This window comes from Puma concolor, chromosome D4 (genome assembly GCF_028749965.1).
Source record: "Puma concolor isolate L17-30 chromosome D4, mPumCon1.1.hap2, whole genome shotgun sequence".
Taxonomy (NCBI): domain Eukaryota; kingdom Metazoa; phylum Chordata; class Mammalia; order Carnivora; family Felidae; genus Puma; species Puma concolor.
The window spans coordinates 60,448,453-60,467,890 of NC_141679.1; the positions used below are offsets into that span (position 1 = coordinate 60,448,453).

The following is a 19,438-nucleotide window of genomic DNA, read 5'->3' on the forward strand; positions in this document are numbered from 1 at the left end:
ACCCAGCCCTCAGCATCCCCTCCAGAGTGGACCGAGCATGTCCACTCACTCACGCAGGCTCGGGGCAGCAGGACCGACCAGGAATTACAGGCTCTGGAAGCGGAGGAAGTGACCCAGACCTACAGACTGTGGTGCAGCTTGACCTTGCTTCTGAGTCTTCAACTCCAAAGCTAATGCCCATTCTGCCTGAGGGACAACTATGGCACCTCCAGCAGCTGGTGGCTTGGTGCCACCAGCGACTCGGGGGGGGGGGGATGTGAGTGGCAGCAGACCCTCAGCACCGAGCAAGGTTGGTGGTCTGCAAATGTGTGTGGTGGGTGGGTTTATGAGTGGAGGGAAGAGAGGCTTCTGCACACCATCCCCACCCCCCAATGATTTTTCCTCTTCCCTCGACAACCAGCCACTGCCCTGAGGGAGATTTAGGCATGAGGAAGACAGCCATAGTGAAAGGAGACAGATTGCTCTGCCTCCTGGCTGCCCCTGATGTACTTGCACCTGGACTCAGAGGGAGCCCTGACTGTAAAGTCCACACTCCAGGAGACAAAGTCAGTCCCACCAAGCCAAGCATGGGCAATCACTGCTATCTGCTCTGTCCTGGGTGACAGGCTCCCACGTTCTGAATTCATTATTCAGCTACAGACGCCAGGCCACTTTCGCTTCCTTTAATTAATTAAAATATCATATAATAATCATTCTCTGATTTAACGTTCAGGAGGCCCTGGCAAAGGCTGGGAATGAGGAAATTCATTAGAGGGGACTGTTCACTGTCGATTGATTTGCTCGTTCTTATTAATTTTTCTTGTGTCATCCATCCTGGGGGAGTGGGGAGGGCAATGTTTTTTAAAAGACATAGGATTAATTTTTACCATAAAATCTGAAGAAAAAATCCATTTTGACTAAAAATTGGACTTTTTTGTGTATGGTGGGAAGTGGTTAGGTTTTGGGATTGAACATTGGCTTTTGAACGGTCTCCCTTAAGCCCAGTTATAAGCAGGAGACTGTGAGTCAGGCTGCCCACCGCTTGGAGCATCAGGTCCAACCTCCTCCTCCCAAATGCCAGGTGGCATTTAGGGGTGTGGCCTAAGACTGCTTCCCCCACCTGCCACCACAGCTCCAGGCAACCGGTCACAGCTCACTACTCGCCTTCACAAGCCACCCTGCACTTCTGCGTCCCCGCTCCTTTCGCATGCTGTTTCCCTGGCCCAGAATCCCCCATACCCACTCCAGTCCACAGCATAGATGCCTCCTCTTCCGGGAAGTCTTCTCTGATCTCCCCCTGCTCTGATCACCAAGCAGACACGTTGTGCTGCCTGGCAGGACAGCAACCTCATCTTCCCCACTGGAGTCTCGCCTGACGGCCCAGTTCCCACCCACCTTCATCCTGCCGGTGTCTGCACCCTTCTGGCCTCTGGAAAACGCCACTCCGTGTGCACGCGGGAGATGACAGAGGGCACAGCTAAGCTGAATGAATGAAATACTGGGATGCGTATCCAGCAGGAGACATGAGCTCCAGGGGAGTTAGAAGGATCAGGCTGGTAGGAGGTGATTAGGACTGGTTAAAAATTTCACGCAAGCTGTCCAGGTGGGGCTGTGACAAGAACTCAGGTGTGAGAGGAAGGAGGATTAGGACTAAAGTAGCTGATGTGGATGAGGAAAGGACAAGATGGTCAGCGGTAGTGGAGATCTATCAGTGGGACCTGCGCCCACCCACAGCAGTGTTCCCAGGACAAACAGACCACAAAGACTGTCCTTAAAAACATTTATTTTCAGGTGCATGGGTCATGTGACATCAGCACATCTATGAAAATAGGGCAGAAAACCCAGTTCCTGGGGGCACCATGTTTCTAAATGGCAACAGCACCCTTTCTTTCAGCCCTGGGAGGGGTCTGGGGGCTCTCCTAGTGCAAAAAAAGTCATTAGGTTGGAACAATCCTCTTAATCTGCCTTTTTTTTGGTGAAAATTTCAGAGAGTGCAATATTATTATTATTTTGCACATCATTACGATGCTAACCCAGCCCCCTGTGGTTTTGATGTTCAGCTCTGTCACCCAAGCGCTCCATCTGCCCTGCTCTCTGCATCTAGACCCAGCTCTCCAACTGTTTTGGGAAAATGTAAGGTGAATCAATGGATTTTGCTGGATGTGCTTATCAGCACATGCATGTTGTTCTAGTACCTTCTCCAGGGCCACAGCATCCCTACTTCTGACAGTTTCACTGTAAGTGCCTTACCAAGTCTTTTCCCAACTATGCAAATCACACGGAGACTCAGCCGCAGACCTTGGGTACAAAAACCCTGCAGTACCGGGAGGGGGGTAGGGGCGCTGAGTAGGGAGGGATGTGAGCGGACCCTCCGCAGCCCCAACTTCCAACACACAGGCACAGCTTCCAGTTAATCAGTTTCAACTCTGATTTTATTCAAAGACAGGGGTTCCAGTGTTTTAAAGTTTGCAAACTACCCATCTAGTTTCGTTGCTTCTTACTCAAATGAGGAAACGGAGGTCCAGAAGGTGAGGGGACTTGCTTGGAGTCAGGCAGCAAGCCAGGGATGAATCCCCAAATGGACCTCATGTTTCTGAATTTTCAGGCTCTGCTCCTGCCATGTAGTACATCAGGGTGATGCCACCCCAATATTTCAGATACGGAATGGCCAGGCTCAAAGGGAGAAAATGCAATTCCAAAAAGGATACCAGAATGTGATACCTAGCGGGGAGGGGCATGGGAGTATGCTGTAAAAGCTGAGAGGGACCAGGAGGAGAGTCCCTGAAGCCCCTTCCTTTCCATAGCCATGAGATTATCCCGAGAAGCAGCACCATGGCATAGAAAGGGTGCCCCAAGTTCTGGTCCTTCTCGGAGGCCCTCGGACCTTGGGCAAGCATCTCCCTCTCGGAGCCTGGTTTCTTCATCTGCAAAGGGAGTTGGGACATCCGTGTTTACCCTGCCTGCCGTGCTGGAGTTGTGAAGAGGCCACAGACAGAAAAGCACTTCATGAACTTTAAGGACAAGACACAAGTGAGATCCCAATTCTGACTTAAAAAATTTTTTAATCACCCAGGGGAATCTATTTTTTCAGTCAGATAATAAATACTCGTCTCACTGAAAGAAAGAAAAGAAAAGAGGGGCACCTAGGTGGCTCAGTCGGTTGAGCTTCTGACTTCAGCTCAGGTCATGATCTCACGGTTTGTGAGTTTATTCGAGCCTGGTGTCAGGCTGTGTGCTGACACCTTTGGATTCTGTGTCTCCCCCTCTCTCTCTGCCCCTCCCCAACTTGGGCACATGCGCTTGCTCTCTCTCTCTCTCTCTCAAAAGTAAATAAACATTAAAAATATTTTAAAAAAAGAGAGAAAAGAAAAGAAGAAAAGGAAAGAAACAAGAAAGAAAGAAAAGAAAGAACAGAAAGAAAGCAAGCCTAATTTCTGGGTGAGGTCAAAACGTCTCTAAGTAAAATGTATTCTATTAATACTCTAATCCCACAGCTCAGAGGAAGAAGCATCTGACCCCATTTCTTCAGTTTGATGTCCAGAAGCCAGGTGTCTACTGCTTACCTGGTTAGAGGATGCTGGGCTTGTTGACAAAGGGACACCTTGGTCCCCAAGCACCCAGCCAAGGGGCTCCGGAGTCTGGTAAAGTGTCCCATCTAGAACTCCATCTCTTTAAGGTGGGAAAATGGCAGGAACAGAAGAGCTGTGGCCAGCTCCACACCCACTCCGGTATGAAGCGGTGGCAGCTGTTTTGAGCAGTCTTGAAAACGAATGCTAAGACTATACTTCCTGTATTTTTTCCACAGGGCCATCTTACTCTGGGATGGCAGGGCTCCAAGGGACCCGGGTAACAGCTAGTCCAAACAGCTAGAGACAAAGGTCCAGAATGGGGAGGGGCCTATCCAGGTCACACAGCGAGTCAGAGAGCAGGCAGAGGATGAAGGCAGGACTCTCTCCCTCCTTCTACAACACACACTAAGTCACAGAGCTTTGCTAATCAGTCACAGACAGATGAGGTAAAGACACAAGGCTGAAACAGGCCTTGTTCCAGCCCTTTAGAATTACAAACATACCACCAGGTGACCTTCCCTGGGAGGGAGTAGTTAAAAAAGAATTCTTACGGAGCAGTTCATTTCAAAAGTATAGAAAAGCCACATGCAGTCTGGTTTCCCAATGCTTGCCCTGCTAAAAACTACATCTGCATACGAATCTAGTTTGCATCTAATCTGTAAAAACATACAAAAGGGGTCATCTACAAACAGTTTCTCCAACTCTTCACAAAAAAAAAAAAATGATCCATGACTTGACTTTTCCAACATCTCGTCATCAGGTTTCTAAGACCCTAAAAGGAAAAAGAGAAAAGGATAAGAGAAAAGAAGTCTACTCTGTCACAATCAACTATGTGGTAAATGGAAGATGGGGGAAACGATCCTTAATCTTAAATCTTCCTGGCAAGGAGTGGTGCTGGTGGAGAGCAGAGGGGCCTTGTGGGTGTCCAAGAAGTACAAGTGGGACCACTGGGTGGACATTTCAGGGAGGCAGAATGCAGCTTAATACAAGGAAGAACTTTCAAATACTGGGAAATCCAAAGATAGATGTCTGATGGTAGTGAGCTCCACACCACTGAAGGTATGCAAACAAGAGCTGGACAGTACTGCATGTTGTAGGGGGGACTGAAGAACTGGGTGGTTGCATGTTCTTAAAATTCCATGGTTCTTTGTGGCTCTCTTTTGAAAACTCATCTGTAATAGACTGCGTTCATAGCCTGAGTTCACTGTATTTTTTAAATACGTATATACTTAAAAATTGTGTACACATTTGAAACATGAAATATATATATATACACACACACATACATATGTATATGCATGTATATGTGTACACGTGTGCAGGAAAAAAGTCCTGATACGTGATATGTATATGACAACATAGAACAATACATACACAGAAAAACCAGAGTATCAGGAGGGCAACTTTAAGAGCCATCTCCTACCTGAATTCCTATCTGACCATTTCCTACCTTCTGTCTTCCTCCCTGTTTCCAAGAGCTCGAACTACTTCATCCACCATCCTTCATCCCCAATGCCACTTTCTCAGCAACATCTTCGTTTTTCCCCAGTTCTAAGCAGCTTCCCTCTCCTCAAACTCATGCACGCCCCTCACTTCCTTAACACTGTACCCCATTCTCGCTTAATGACGTTCTCTGTTTTGGTTTTCTGTGCATCCGTACAGACCTGACGTAAGGCCTTGTACACAGAAGCTACACAACAGTAGTGGCTCAATAGGAAAGACTATGGATTACAGCCACAGCAAAATCCTGCATCCCGGCCCCTGGCCTCCTGTGATGGCAGCAGACGTCCCCTACCCCACTGATGCCGGGCATGGCTGCACTTAAGCAGATGTGACATCTGCCACATCTGAACAGAAGCTTTAAAAGGGACTGTGTACCTGGCTCAATCTCTCGTTCATCTCCTCTGCCACAAAGAATGGACCCAGTCCACGCTGGGGCTGCTCCTCCAGCTGGGTCCCCATATGACGTTCAGAGCAGAGCCACAGCCAACCAACCCGCAGCCACGACAAGGAATGTGAGCAAGACATAAACGTTGATGGCTGTGCACCAGCGGGCCCTGGGGCTGTTTAGCAGCAAAAGCTGGCTAATTAGGGGGCTTGTTTCCTAGGGACTAAAGCAACCCCAGCTCTCACCCGGCTGACTATGAGGACAAAGCCACAGGGCCAGGGGAGACGCAGATTCTCCTGGAGACACGCTGCTAAGCATGACCTGCTGTTCTTCCCCAGGAAGAACCCGGGGACAGACAGACAGCCTCCTCTGCGGGCACGTTTTCCCACAGGTGCTGTCACAATGACAATGTCTGCTCTCTCTGTGCCCTCTCCAGGACTTGAAGGAAATATTCTGTTCCACTTCAGAAACAGAAAACAAGCAACTGGTCTTTCCCACCTACTGACACCCACAACGTTCACAGTTCCCGACTTTGCAATGCTAGGTGGGAAGCCCAGAGTGGTATGGGTGTTGACCATCCTACAGATTCTACCTGCTATCTGTAATATGTTCCCACTGTTGGGTATTCCTCTGCTTTCCTCGATTTATGTATTTTTCTTCTTTCTTATCATACATCTTATCAGGCACCTCAATCTCTTGTGACACAGGTGTATAAATACCGAAAATGACTTAGAACACGTACATTGCTCCATCACATGCGGTCGTCTGGAGCTGGGAAGCGGGGGACTTTGTATTTACTCAGATCCATAACTGTCACCGTGCCGTGGGACTCGGCCTCCCCAACCGCATTTGCTGAATGGCACAGGTACACTCCCTCATCTTCCTTTCTCAGAGGGTTGATCTAGAAATAAAACAGTCAAGCTTATATGGTCATATATGGCACAGCAAAATCACTTCCTTATTTAGTCCCTAATGATATCTCTGAGCACTTATTCTTTTTCAAAATAAGATAGAGCACATTATTTCTCTTCTTGCCTTAGCTACCAAGAAAGTTAAATTTTATACTCTGTACCCTCTGTTGCAGCTCTCATTTTAAGGCTTCCTCTGCATTCCTGCCTTTTACTGTGAGCTTACCTGGTCCTCTTATTGAAGGTGATAAGTATACATCACAAGAAAATACTGCAAATTAAAAGAATGAAAATTTACTGACGGGGGTTCCCAATGGAGGCAGCCTTTACAAAGTAACACAAGAGAGAACATCTCCCCCTACCCTTTCTTGTAATAAAGACGGGGATGTGCTTGATTTGAAAAAGCCACGGACCCAGCTGCATTCTGAGTCCCTGAGCTGGATGGAGAAGTCACCAAACCTTGCAGAGATGGGAGTGAAAGGAAACAGACACCCTCAGAGAGCAGCCTGTTCTTACGCCCCTGCAGAGCAGACCCACACTGGCTCTCTCCTCTCTTGCTGTCTCTGTCAATCGTGAGTCACTCGGCAGACTGGCAGGGGAGTTACGTACACCATCTCATTTTAAACTCATGCTGATTGTGAGGGAAAGGGGGAGCATTGTTATCCTGACATTACAGGAGGCTGGCAGGTAAGTCACAGACTGTTGGGTCACAGGGCCCTCCTCTTACAGTTGTGGACACTGAAGCTCAAGAGGTAGACTGACTAGCCCAACACGGACCCCCATTCCGTCACTCCCTCACTCTTTCAGACCACACTGTTCTAGCAACTTAAACTACTCCAAGTGGCCTAGAGGAGCCCTGGAGGGGGGCGCCAATGTGCGGTCTTCCCTCTACTGGCCACATGGTCTTGGGCAAGTGTATTAGTTTCCTGTGGCTGCTGGAACTAATTTCCACACATTTAATGGCTTAAAACAACACAAATTTATTATATTTAGGTTTTTAAAATTTTTCATTAAAGACTTTATTTTTGGGGTGCTTGGGTGGCTCAGTCAGTTAAGTGTCTGACTCTGGCTCAGGTCTTCATCTCATGGTTCATGAGTTTGAGCCCCGTGTTGGGTGCTGACAGTGCAGAGCCTGCTTGGGTTTCTCTCTCTCTCTCTCTCTCTCTCTCTCTCTCTCCTCTCTCTGCCCCTCCCCTGCTCTCTCTCTCTCTCAAAATAAATAGACTTTATTTAAAAGATAAAAAAATTAAAATTATATAAAAAAAGATTTTATTTTTAAGCAACCTCTGTGTCCAACGTGGGGCTCAAACTCACAACTCTGAGATCAAGAGTTGCATGCTCTCCCTACAGAGCCAGCCAGGCGTGCCTGTATTTATTTAGTTCTTGAATGAGAAAGGGGGCTAAGAAGAAGGTATTAGCAGAGCTGCCTTCTTCCCAGGAATCCTAGGGGAAAACCCATTCTAGATAGGCTGCCTGTGTTCCTTGGCTTGTGGCTCTCTTCCTCCATCTTCAAAGTCAGCTGATTAGCTGACTTTATTCCACCTGCAACCTTACTCCCCTCATGCATATAACATACCCACGGATTCCAGGGATTAGGACATGGACATCTTTTTGGGGCCACAATTCTGACCACCAGTGAAGACCACTTACGCTCTCCGGGGTTAAGCTTTCCTCACAGTTATGGTAGGGTCCAACAAGAAAGGGATAAGAACAGCTTTGAAATGTGTAATGTGCTATAGAAATATAAAGGGTGCTTTATAAGGGCCAGTGAACAATAGCCAAGTAATCCTAAACAAATGAGATACCCACCAAAATCCAGGCTGTGGCCTCGTGGTCAGAAGGGCCCCCTCGCACCTGGACAGCTATATTGACGTGGTCCCCAGGAAGGTCCTCTAGCACCTGAGTGCCCTCAGGAGACTGTGTGACCTACAGAGGACAGGAAAGCCAGGAGTGATTTAGAAAGAGCATTTCTGGCTAAGAACTGCACCACAGACATCCTTGCTGTCTACATCTTCCTACTGACTCAAAGGCCAAACCCTAGCACCTCTTACTCCTATTCAAAGGTCAGTGGCTTTTTAAACCTAAATGTATGTGCAGACAGCACCCCCTGCTGGACAGCAACGATGCGGACGCCATCACTATCTCACAGAAGCAGCTCAGAATTTCATGGCCCTTCTCTGGGCTGTCGGTCGAGATAGGGGGACAAGAAATGCTGTGATCCACACCAGTCTCTCAAAAATTGATCTGCAGGAAGATCTAGTTTTTGAATAAGACTTGGATAGTCTTTCTAAAACCCAGATCCAGTGAAGCAGGCTCTAACTTCATTCTAGTGGAACTAGGCTAGGTAAGTAGATGAACTTTCCGACCACTAAGTGGCCAAAGAAGCAAATGGCACAAGGAAGGATGGCACTCTCCTTCTCTGGGGGCAGCTTTGGGGTGAAAGTTTTGAGGCATAAACCTGGAGGTAGAGGAGTGAACATGTAAGATATCTTTTTTAAATAGTTGGCTTCACATATAAAGACATACACATGAGAAACACCTCTCTTTCTCTCATATTCTCTCTCTCTCTCTCTCTCTCTCTCTCTCTCTCTCTCTCTCTCTCACACACACACACACACACACACACACACAAATTCTTGGACATAAGTACCTTCCTCCACGTGATGACAGGGGTGGGCACAGCCCTCACCTCACAGGACAGGTACACCTGTGCACCAGTGACGTTGTGGACACTCCGGGGTGGAATGACAACCATGGGGGCTGGAGGAAGAAGACAAGGGATCACAAGCTTTACCCTGCCAGGTTCCCAGCACCCCACCACTAGAACTCCCTACCTGCAGAGAGCCAGCTGGGATAGTCCGACGTGAGGGGGCAGCAGCAGAAGAAAGCTCTACACACATAAAGAACGCACTTGTGTTTCCCTCAGACTTGGAGGCATGCCTACATGTTTCCTCATCCTTGCCTTTGTTCTATCAACAGGAAAACAGGGATCTGGGGAGGAGAGGCGACTTCCCAAATCGCCCGCCTTGTCTGTGGCAGGGCTTGGTCTCATCACACTCCCACCCAGGGCCCCTTCCTTCCAGGACTCCGGCTGCCATCTGCTTACAGCTCAACTCTGTGAGACACTGAGCGTGCGTGAGGAGGGGCTGGTGCCACCTCACTAATGCCAAGTCTTCTAACAGATGGGCTTTTCTCCTTCCACGTGGAGGGCGGTTCAAAGAACAGGCCTTGCGGAACAGCTGCACACACGGAGCTGAGACCCCCTGCGGGGCCGGTCCAGACGCTCGTTTGCATATCTCAGACTCTCAGACTCCACAGGAGGCCTCCCTGCCCCGACAGCCCCCTCCTGGTGGGCAGAGCTGCAGGCACGGAAGCCGGCACTGGGACAGAGGACGCCCGGAGAGAGGGAGCTGCCGGGATCACGGTACCCAGGCAGTGCAGCTCAAGGCTGCCAGAACATTACCGAAAGGGGAGGGAGGGTGTGGGCAGGCTGGCTGGGATAGAGACCATGCAGGCATCTGAGAAGTTCCTAGCTGACGTGCCACACTGTCCTCCTCCCTGGGCCCACTGCCTCCTCTGCTCACACTGGTGCTAAAAGAATCAAGTGCAGCCACCTCGGCTCTGGCCTTCCACCCAGCCCCTCAATGGACCTGCCCACACTGCCTCCCCCACTCTGCATGGAATATAGCCCTCAACTCCACAGGGCCCAGAAGGTATGTGTCCTAGTCCAGGACCAGGTGTCTGTACTTCTCTGACCTGCTGGAGCACAGCCTGCTGGCGTCCAGGTGCTTCCATCCCGCCTCACTTGAACTAGACGGCAGCTGGGCCCATCCCTGCATCTGGCCCTCGGTTTCTTGGGCAAGATGCAATGGGGAGGCATGGGGAGGAAAATGCTCTCCGCTTGGGTCTGCTCATCTTTAAGATGGGGATAATACCCCCTGCTCACAGGGCTGTTGAGCTCATCTTACTAGGTGATGAGTGCTAGAGTAATGGTTTAAGTTAACAGGACACGTAAGTGGAGGTCAGGAGCAGGTTTGGTAAGCAGGTGACTGGATGAAGAAGCAAATGGCAAATAAAGAGCAAACACATTCATTGTCTGGCCATCAAACTGCAGGGTCTATGCTCCTAGGGCTCTGCTGAAGCATGAAGGAAAGGGCCCTCGCCTGCCTGGGTGAGGCTGCAATAAAAAGGAGAGCAAAGGAGGGAGACGGAAGGCCACAAGAAGAGCAGGGAAGTTCAGGAGTGAAAGGGCACAGAAATGAGACTGCTCTGGCCTCTCCAGACAGACTTTGTCAAGCTGGTACCAAAGAAAAAAAAAGTCTCTGGAAAGTTGTCTTAGAACCAGAGTCTCAGACCAGAGGGGCCCAACTCCCCAAGATCCTGTGCCTGATCATCTGTGGTATGCTCATCTAGCATTTACTTACATGCCTCCAGTGATAGAGAGCTCACTACCTATGGAGCCAGGCCTCTCCATCTTTGGAGGGCTCTGTTCCTAAGAAAGCTTGTTTTCACTTGGAGCTAAAACCCACCTCCCTATAACTCCCACACATTGATGCCTCCTGGAGTCCTACAGCCCCCAGAGAGTGCCCCGATGGCCTCCAATGAATACAGACACTACCTTCTCCACCCCGGAAAGGGGAGGGAGGGTGTGGGTAGGCTGGCTGGGGTGGAGACCGTGCAGGCATCTGAGAAGTTCCTAGTTGAAGTGCCACACTGTCCTCCTCCCCAGGCCCAGGCTGCTTTCTCCCCTCTCAGCCTGATCAGCCCACTCCTTCAGTTGTGCCTGTATGATTGACCCCAAGCACCACACCTCTAGCCACAACACTGAGTATAACCAAAGGCCCCCCAGTGAACCAAGGTCTTAGGCTTCTAACATTGCCCTATGCATCCTAGCCACCTGCAAACTGCTACAAAGGACACCCCCACCCCCGCCTCTCCAGCAGGGGCCCCATCTGCAACATGACAAAGAGAGTCTAATTTATCCACCCCCTCCTGCCAACACCACCTCCCCGGAGCCCAGCCGTCCTCAAATGGCTCGCTGGGGGAACAATCACAACCGCATCTTATTCCAGAGCCCTCAATGGATTCCAGAGGGACACTCAATCAACATGTTTTACTTTCATTCATGTAAAGTCATCAATTTTAAATGAGGTTTCATCAATCCCTTTCAGTCCTAAATGAATAAACTGGTAAATCACATTTCAACGTTCTCTCTCCTCGAATTTCCCTCTCCCTCCTTTGAGTAACTGCAATTAAGAAAGACTGTCTTGGAAATACTGTCTTTGCTACTGATCTTGTGGCAGAAAATACCACCTCTTTTACAAAAGAGTCCCAGCTTTCATTGATAAAGTGACATTCAAATTTTTGTTTATTTTTAAATTTACATACAGCATGTTATTCCTTGCAGAGTGCGGCTCTAAGTTTTGACAAATGCCTACGGTCACATAACCACCACCACAACCAAGATATAGAAGAGTCCAGTTATCTCAAAAAATTTCCTCATGCTGCCTTTTGTCATAGTAATCTCATTTTGATATTAACATATCTGATTGTAAATTTAAAACATTTTTATCCATAATAGCTCTTTCTAATCAGCTATCGACGTCATAATAGTAACAATGGTAATAATGCCACCATCTGACTCTGACAGCTTGCAGTGTGCTAGGCACTCTATTCTGTTTACAGAGGATTAACCCGTTCGGTCTTTCCAGCAGTTTCACCAGCTGTAGAGCTAGCCAGAGTTACCCAGGCTTAAATGATAGGCAAGGCTTTGAGCCCAGGGCTTGGGCTCTGAGCTCTGTCCCACACTGTCTTGCCTGCTACTTAGATGACACTTCCACATACACTCCTCCTTTCATCCTTATACCCACCCTGCTAAGCACATGCTTTTATCCCCCTTTTACAAATCACAAAACCAAACCTCAGAAAGATGAAGTGCCTGGAGGAGTGGAGACTCAAACTCACCCTGATTCCATCAACTCCACGCTGATTTTTTTTTTAATTTTTTTTTCAACGTTTTTATTTATTTTTGGGACAGAGAGAGACACAGCATGAACGGGGGAGGGGCAGAGAGAGAGGGAGATACAGAATCGGAAACAGGCTCCAGTCTCTGAGCCATCAGCCCAGAGCCTGACGCGGGGCTCGAACTCACGGACCGCGAGATCGTGACCTGGCTGAAGTCGGACGCTTAACCGACTGCACCACCCAGGCGCCCCTGATTTTTACTTTTTAAATTTTTTAATGTTTATTTTATTTTGGAGAGAGAAAGCATGAGTAAGGAGGGGCAGAGAGAGAGGGAGACACAGAATCGGAAGCCGGCTAAAAGCTCTGAGTTGTTGAGTTATTAGCACAGAGCCTGGTGCAGGGCTGGAACCCACAAACCATGAGATCATGACCTGAGCTGAAGTCGGATGCTTACCTGACTGAGCCACTCAGCCGCCCCACCACACTCATTTTTAAAGTAAAACATTTGTTGCCTGTTTCCATTCCAGAATAATAAAGGGTTCCTTAGGGATTGTGTTGAGGATCCTCAAGACAATCCCCAGGTTCAGTGTTTGCTGGGAGGACACACAGAACTCAGCACAGGTGTTTTTTTTGTTTGTTTGCTTTTTTAATGTTTATTTATTTTTGAGAGAGAGAGAAAGCGCATGCACATGCAAGTGGAGGATGGGCAGAGGACGGGACAGAGGATCCAAAGCAGGCTCCACACTGACAGCAGAGAGCCTGATGCAGGGTTCAAACCCACCAACCATGAGATCATGACCTGAGCTCAAGTAGGATGCTTAACCGACTGAGCCACCGAGGTGCCCCCAGAACCCAGCACAGTTTTACACACAGCTATGATTTATTACAGTGAAAGGAGACAAAGCAAAACAGCAAAGGGAAAAGAGGTTCACGGGGTGAAGACACGGGAAACCAGGCACAAGTTTTCAAGAACCTCTCCCAGTGGATCACACAGGACACGCTTAATACCCCAGCAATGAATGGTGAGAACATGTGTGAAATGCCATCTCCCAGGGAGGCTCACCCCTTGCCTAGGATTTTTATTGGCGGTAGGTCACCTGGGCACCCTCTGCTTATTATGTACCAAAATTCCAGGGTCCCAGAAGGAAAGCAGGTGTGCACCATGAACCACAGTGTTGGTATAGTTTAGGCACAGTAAGCCACCCTCAGCAGTTCCAAAAATGGCAGGAACCCTCCTGAAATCCAAGTTCCCAGACACTAGCCAAGGGTCAATCTCACCAGCAGGTCTTTCTAAGGATACGGTCTCTGGGCTGCTCCATTTACTCTCTTCTGCACAGGAATAAAACCCTCCAAACATCACCCCTGGGACTGATGTAGAGATACTATTAAATGGCTGGTACGTCCTTTACACTAGCAGGACATTCCCAATCCTACTGTCCCCAAGGGCTCATTCGAGTGCCGTGCTGGGGTGCTCAACGTCATGACCACAGGCAGGATGAACCCAGGTTCAAATCCTGTCTCTGCTACACCCCAATGCTGTGACTTGGTCTCAGTGTCTTCTTTAAAATGGGCACAGGAGTCTGTTCCCCACCCCAACGCCTCCCCCTCAGCTATTGGGAGGAACAGTTACAAGACCCCTTGCAAACTAAAAGGCTTCCACAGAGAGACCCAAGGATTTGGCAGACTGTGCTACCCCAAGGGTAATCTCAAAGTGCCTTGCCTGCTCCAAAGCCCCTACTGGCCTCTGGGGGAGCAGGCCTATGGGTGGGCTCTATCTACCTTGATCCAGAGGCCATGCCCATAGCCCTCATCCTGGCAAACCTGGGGCATAGCCTCTCACCTCACTGTTGCCAGAGTTGCCACACTCCTGGAAGAGCCAGGGCTTTCTACCTGAATTTGACAAGAGTAATGTGGGTTTCAAGAGGGAGGATGGTGCCTCGTGGGTCCAGTCTGAATGTGCCAGCTTCATTTCTCTAGATCTTTCTTGCTCAATACTTGTTCCTTTCTGTCTGTGCCAGCAACAGCCCTAGAAATGCTGGGATGGCACACACAGATCCATCCATCAGGTAACAGAATAGTCACCCACCTGTACACCCACTGGGGGTGGGCAAAATAGCACCAAGGGAAACTCAAATGCCTGGGGGTCCAGGTGCCAACCAATGGAGCTTGGGCAAGTTGCTAACCATTTCCTCCTTGTCTGCAAACAAAGACAATGACTGCTACCCCACATCCTCTGGGGTGAAGGGACAGAATGGATGTGACTGAATTATTAACCATGTGGATCTGTACAAATGAAAAGGATCGATATTATTATTATAGTGTGTGCTGATCTGTCCCCCCACCTGGTCAACTAAATATGTCCTGGATGGCTAGAATGGACGATCTTCTCAAATGCCTCCCAGGTTTATTTAAAGTTAACAGTGCCAAGGAAAGAAGGAGTATCAAGAGTCATCCCCCAGGACCCCATCTGCTTGTGCAAAGAAGTGCACAGCCAAAGAGTTTAATCATCAACGCACTGAACAGCCCTGATAATTTATGCTAATAGTCATGTTAGGATGTGGAAGGAGAAACAGCTTAATCCAGCTCCCCGCAGCCTGTGCCTCAGACCCCCTCCCTCGGCATGAAAGGCTTTTGAGCACGAGGCCCCCCTTCTTTGTCCCTCTCACAAAGTGGCATTCGCAGCCTCTCCTGGTTACCTGGTAACACGCACCTCGCACAGACTGAGATTTCTAAGTGGACTGGAATTTCAGCTGAGGTGAATTTTCTAAGATTCAGGATCTCAAGAGCTCACTGAAGCTCAGGGGCTCGGTGCCCTGTTGGGTATTGGCACGGGGCCCTGTTCCTATCTAATTTAGCATTCAAAACATGCTATCAACCTGCTGTCTGCAGGATCCCCGCCCCCTCCCAATGTTAGCAAATGGTCAGGGAGCACACATGGAACAACACAGCCTTTTAACAACAAAAACAATGCCACACCACCTTACAACAGAGGAGCGAAAACAGTAACTTCGTACAGAACAAAGCTTCATCCCTCAGTCCGGCACTCAAGGCTGGCAATGCCCCCCCTCCCAACCTCTCTGGGTCTCACCCCCTTCCCCCATTATCCCCCTGGGTACCTGTCAGCAGGTCACTGTTCACACCCATCATGGGCCCCCTACCTCCTCCTACCTGCTCTTACCTCCATGCCTACCTAGTTCATGCTGAGCCTTCCTATCCCCTTTTCTCTGCCCAAGAATTTTCTGCCAGTCCTTCAGGGTTCCTCTCAGGCATTTTCGCTTCTATAAAGCTACCCCTGTTCCTCTCTGGAGCCATCACCCAGTGCTCAATAGAGGAACCAGCAGCAAGCCTTGGAGGGAAAACAGGACGGTGGATCCAGACTGAGAAACCCTCAAGATTCAAGTGTAGCCACTTTGTAGCCGCTTTCTAATCAGGTGGCCAGCAGGTTAGAGGTGCATGGCTCCGTCTGAAAAGAGCCAGGAGGGGTGCCTGGGTGGCTCGGTCTGTTGAGCGTCCGACTTTAGCTCAGGTCATGATCTCACAGTTCATGAGTTCGAGCCCTGTGTAGGGTTCTGTGTTGACAGCTCAGAGCCTGGAACCTGCTTCTGATTCTGTGTCTCCGTCTCTCTCTGCACACCCCCCTCGCTTAAGTAAATAAACATTAAAGAAGAAAAAAAGCCAGGAAACCCCAGGCTGGAGCCCTACATCAGCTAGGAGCTAGCCAGGGAGCTCCCTTCCGTGAGCCTCAGTTTTCCTTTCTATTAAATAGGAGTGAGATCTGGCCAGGGTAGCCGTGAGAATTGAGTAAGAAGATGGAATGCAAGAACAATTTCGAACAGTAAAGAACTATTCATATGTGGGAACAGGAGGAATCTTCATTAAATGTGTTAATCAAAGGATTGCTCTCGCTCTTAGGCTTTTGGGGGAGTTTCAGAGCACGGGAGGAAAGGTCAGAGTTTAAGCCTGTACATGGTTTCCAAATGCCCCTCAGAGTTATGTGTAAGAACACTTCCACACTGTGCGGAACCTAATAAATATTTACGTTGGTCTCATTCAGTGAAAGTCAGGTGCTCGTTTATTGAAGGATAGGTGAGGGCCAAGGAGGGTGATTTTATTACCAGTATTGAAGGAGAACAGCTGCTGTTGTGACTCAGCCTGTTTCCCTTCCACCAGGGTCCCTAGGGGCATTGTTAAAAAGTGCCCCTGCTATGTCCTCTGAATAAAGGATGGCTTTAGGGCAGCACAGCACGAGGTGCCACCTTCACTGGCCAGGAAAGATCCCCCTGTCTACACCTTCATGCTTCACATGGGCAGGGGTCACAAACACTTCAGTGTCACAAACACTTCAGGACAAAAAGAGATAGGGAACAGTGCCCAGGTCTGTGGCAAATGATACAACTGCTGGTGGGGAAGGAGAGCTAAATTCCGGGGAGGCCTGATGCCTGTCACTAATGGGATCATTAAAAGCAGCTTCTGAATTCCCTTCCTTTTGGCCCCTTGAACATCTTTACTCCTGGGGCTTGTGCCTGGGGTGGGCCTCAGAGCCCCCTAGATCAGACTGGAGGGGCTGTCACATTTACTTGTCATTTGGTAATTTTCAATGAATTAGGGGTATGGGGTTTCCATCTGCCATCTGGCCGCACTCTGGTAACCATGGCAACCACCACCTGCCTGACTTAACACTATCAACTCCTGTCCTGAAAGAGCAACTGCACAAGGTGTCGGGGTCCTGGATGCTGGTCAGGCTTTACTGGTCACTCTGGATGTGTCCCCTGCCCCCCTGGGTCTCAGTCTCCTCTGCATAATAGCAGAATTGGTTTATGTGTCTTCAAGGTGGCTCTCTCTTAGGAACAGACTATCACTCCAAGGAGAAATTATCTGAGACTATCAGCACCGGTTGGATTCTGGGGACCTGGTCAGCATTTCTTGTGTCTCCTGCATGTGGAGTTACTTGTCTGGAGACAAAGAGAACTGCCTGTGAATTAACTGCTAAGGAAAGCAGATTGTAAAAAGGAGGAATAGGAACTAGAAGGGAGGAGACAGGACTGTTTAATGCCACACAGCAGAAACAAAGGTTCAAAGTGGAAGGGGGACTCAATAGTGGTTCCACAGGGCTGACTCGGCCCAGAGAGGGGTAGGTAACAGCCCAAGGTCACTCAGGGAACCAGCAGCATCACAGAAGCACCAGCCAGCTCTTTCCTCCACTGGGTGCCCCAGCCAGGAACAGCTACCCATGACTTCATTGTGCTCCAGGGCTGCCTCAGACCCCTCAAAGGGCAGCACATTGTTTTTGTTTTCCGGGACAGGAGCCCTCCTGTCTCATCCCGAACAACCCCCTGGGTCTCCTGCACTTGAGTGCATCTACTAGGAATGCTTGGGGGGAAATAATACTAGAAATTTCCCAAGGTCTGGAAAAGGTCATCCCCCACTGCCAAGGTTTCCCTGTTGGAGCTAAAGTCATCACCCCAACTTAGGCATTTAGGTCTAGACTTGGGTCTCCAGGCCCAGGCCAGAGCTCCAAGCCAGGCTCCTTGGAACATCCTGGCCACAAGCTCACTCACCTCAACTCTTCACTGCCCCCTCCAGGCAGTGTAGACAGGGGCAGTTCTCCAAAACCTAATGGGGCAGGAGGGTGCTTCACTGGGCATACCTATACTGATGTTTTTCATTTATTTTTGTTTGGGTTTTAAAAATTACATATAGAGGTGGGCAACTTTAGATGACTTTACTGTGAAGTTAATGAACTTTAAGTTTCTAGGTACTCAGCAATGAATAAATTTCTATTTCTTCACCCTCCGAATCATATAAGCCTTACACCCACAAAACCCAGCTCTCTCCCTGATGGCACCATCTTTTCAGAGCTCAGGTCTCCAAAGGTCTTATCTGTCTTGGGTGGGAGAGCCCTCAGGTCCTCCCAGCAGGGCCCCAACCCTGGTGTTCTGGCCCAGTGATTCCTGAGTCCCCTGTCTTCAGCTCCTCCTCATCCAGGATCTTCACTTTCTCTGCCTCTCCCTTCAAAAACCCCACCCTGGCCTGGCCTGGTGCCGGACCCAGGGGGACTTGCACCCAGTAAGACACCTCCTCCCCCAACTCCCAGGCTGATGGAGGTAAACATGTCAGGCCTGCCCATAACTGCAGGCCTTTGTGGTACTATACCAAAAGGGACAACAGGCTCACCAAAATTCTGACCAGCTCGGGGACTTGTATCTCCATGAGCTTGGTAAGCAAGGGTGCAGGATGTGCATTCCTGTCCCAGTCTTCTTGAGTACCTGGCCAGGTAATAAAAACTGCTTACGAAGGGAAACCTTAGGCTGTCAATCACTGTGCTTTGAGGGATCCTTAGCCCCACACTCCTGAGGGTTGGGGCGAGGGGTCCCTCTTTCTCTTCATACCCCAGCACCGCGGGGCAAAAGCCATACTCACCAAATTCGCAGGGGCCATCGCGCGCCTTGTGCAGGTGGCCCGGGTGCGCGCGGGGCGTGTACCGGGCGCGCAGGCGCAGCGCGCATACGCTGGGGTAGGAGCGGCCGTCGGAGCCGCAGACGGCGCCGCGCTGCGCGCACACGCAGACCCCGGTGCCCTCGGGCGCCGCCCCCGCGGCGCGGCTGGCGCACACCAGGCCCGGGGCACAGCGCGCGCCGGCCCGCCCCCCGCAGCTCGCGCCCTCGGCGCCCAGGCAGCGCGCGCAGCAGCCGCACTCGTCGCGCGCCGCAATCGCGGGCGCGGGGCAGCGCGCGGGCGCCGGACAGTGCTCGGGCCGGCACGGACCGCACTCGGGGCGCCGGCCGCCGGCGGCGCGGAGTCCGAGGCCCGAGGCCAGCGGCGGCAGCAGCAGAAGCAGCAGCGGGAAGAGCGAGGTGGAGCGCGGCATGGTCTGCTTCGGGACGGCACTGGCGCCTCTTCTTCGCGCTGCGCTGGGCTTCGTGCGCGCCGCGCCGCCACCCGGCCCGCCCCGCGGCCGCTGATTGGCCGGGGCTCCACCGCGGGGCGCCTCAGCCGGCTGCCCGGCCTGGGACCGGAGCGGAGGGATGGGCTCCCGGCCGCCCCAATTCCGAGCTGGAGTCATGTCCTGAGACCTACTCTCCCAGACCTGGTGGGTTCTTGGGGGAAACAGACCACTCCAGGCGGGAACT

General features: G+C 50.3%; 2 protein-coding genes across 4 annotated transcripts in view; one reads left to right on the forward strand and one right to left on the reverse strand.

The window, feature by feature from the left end:
• Positions 1 to 1,745: 1,745 nt before the first annotated feature.
• On the reverse strand, positions 1,746 to 19,194 carry IGFBPL1 (insulin like growth factor binding protein like 1). 2 transcript variants are annotated; one of them, XM_086683550.1, is made up of 5 exons: positions 18,729 to 19,194; positions 8,995 to 9,104; positions 8,154 to 8,270; positions 6,156 to 6,337; positions 1,746 to 4,320 (listed from the first exon to the last, which is right to left on the reverse strand). In XM_086683550.1, the coding sequence occupies exons 1-4, from the start codon at positions 19,174 to 19,176 to the stop codon at positions 6,188 to 6,190; spliced, it is 825 nt and encodes a 274-aa protein (XP_086539676.1). In that variant the 5' UTR covers positions 19,177 to 19,194; the 3' UTR covers positions 1,746 to 4,320; positions 6,156 to 6,187. The 2 variants fall into 2 exon arrangements, with proteins under 2 accessions (XP_086539676.1, XP_025772416.2); XM_025916631.2 differs by having other exon boundaries at positions 2,394 to 4,320; positions 6,179 to 6,337.
• Positions 19,195 to 19,319: 125 nt separating this feature from the next.
• LOC112852934 (stimulated by retinoic acid gene 6 protein-like) overlaps positions 19,320 to 19,438 on the forward strand; it is a 64,617-nt gene continuing 64,498 nt past the window's right edge. For both annotated transcript variants that reach the window (XM_086683552.1, XM_086683551.1), the window contains exon 1: positions 19,320 to 19,398. The gene's annotated coding sequence lies outside the window, so the exon portion shown is untranslated. The remainder of the gene's footprint in view (positions 19,399 to 19,438) is intronic.

Excerpts from the sequence above, each read along its gene's own strand:
- IGFBPL1 (XM_086683550.1), bottom strand. The coding sequence starts at position 19,176 with ATGCCGCGCTCCACCTCGCTCTTCCCGCTGCTGCTTCTGCTGCTGCCG. Across the intron at positions 9,105-18,728 it reads CGATGGCCCCTGCGAATTTG|CCCCCATGGTTGTCATTCCA; the intron begins GTGAGTATGGCT and ends TTCTTCCTCCAG. Across the intron at positions 6,338-8,153 it reads AGGCCACAGCCTGGATTTTG|ATCAACCCTCTGAGAAAGGA; the intron begins GTGGGTATCTCA and ends TTTTATTTCTAG.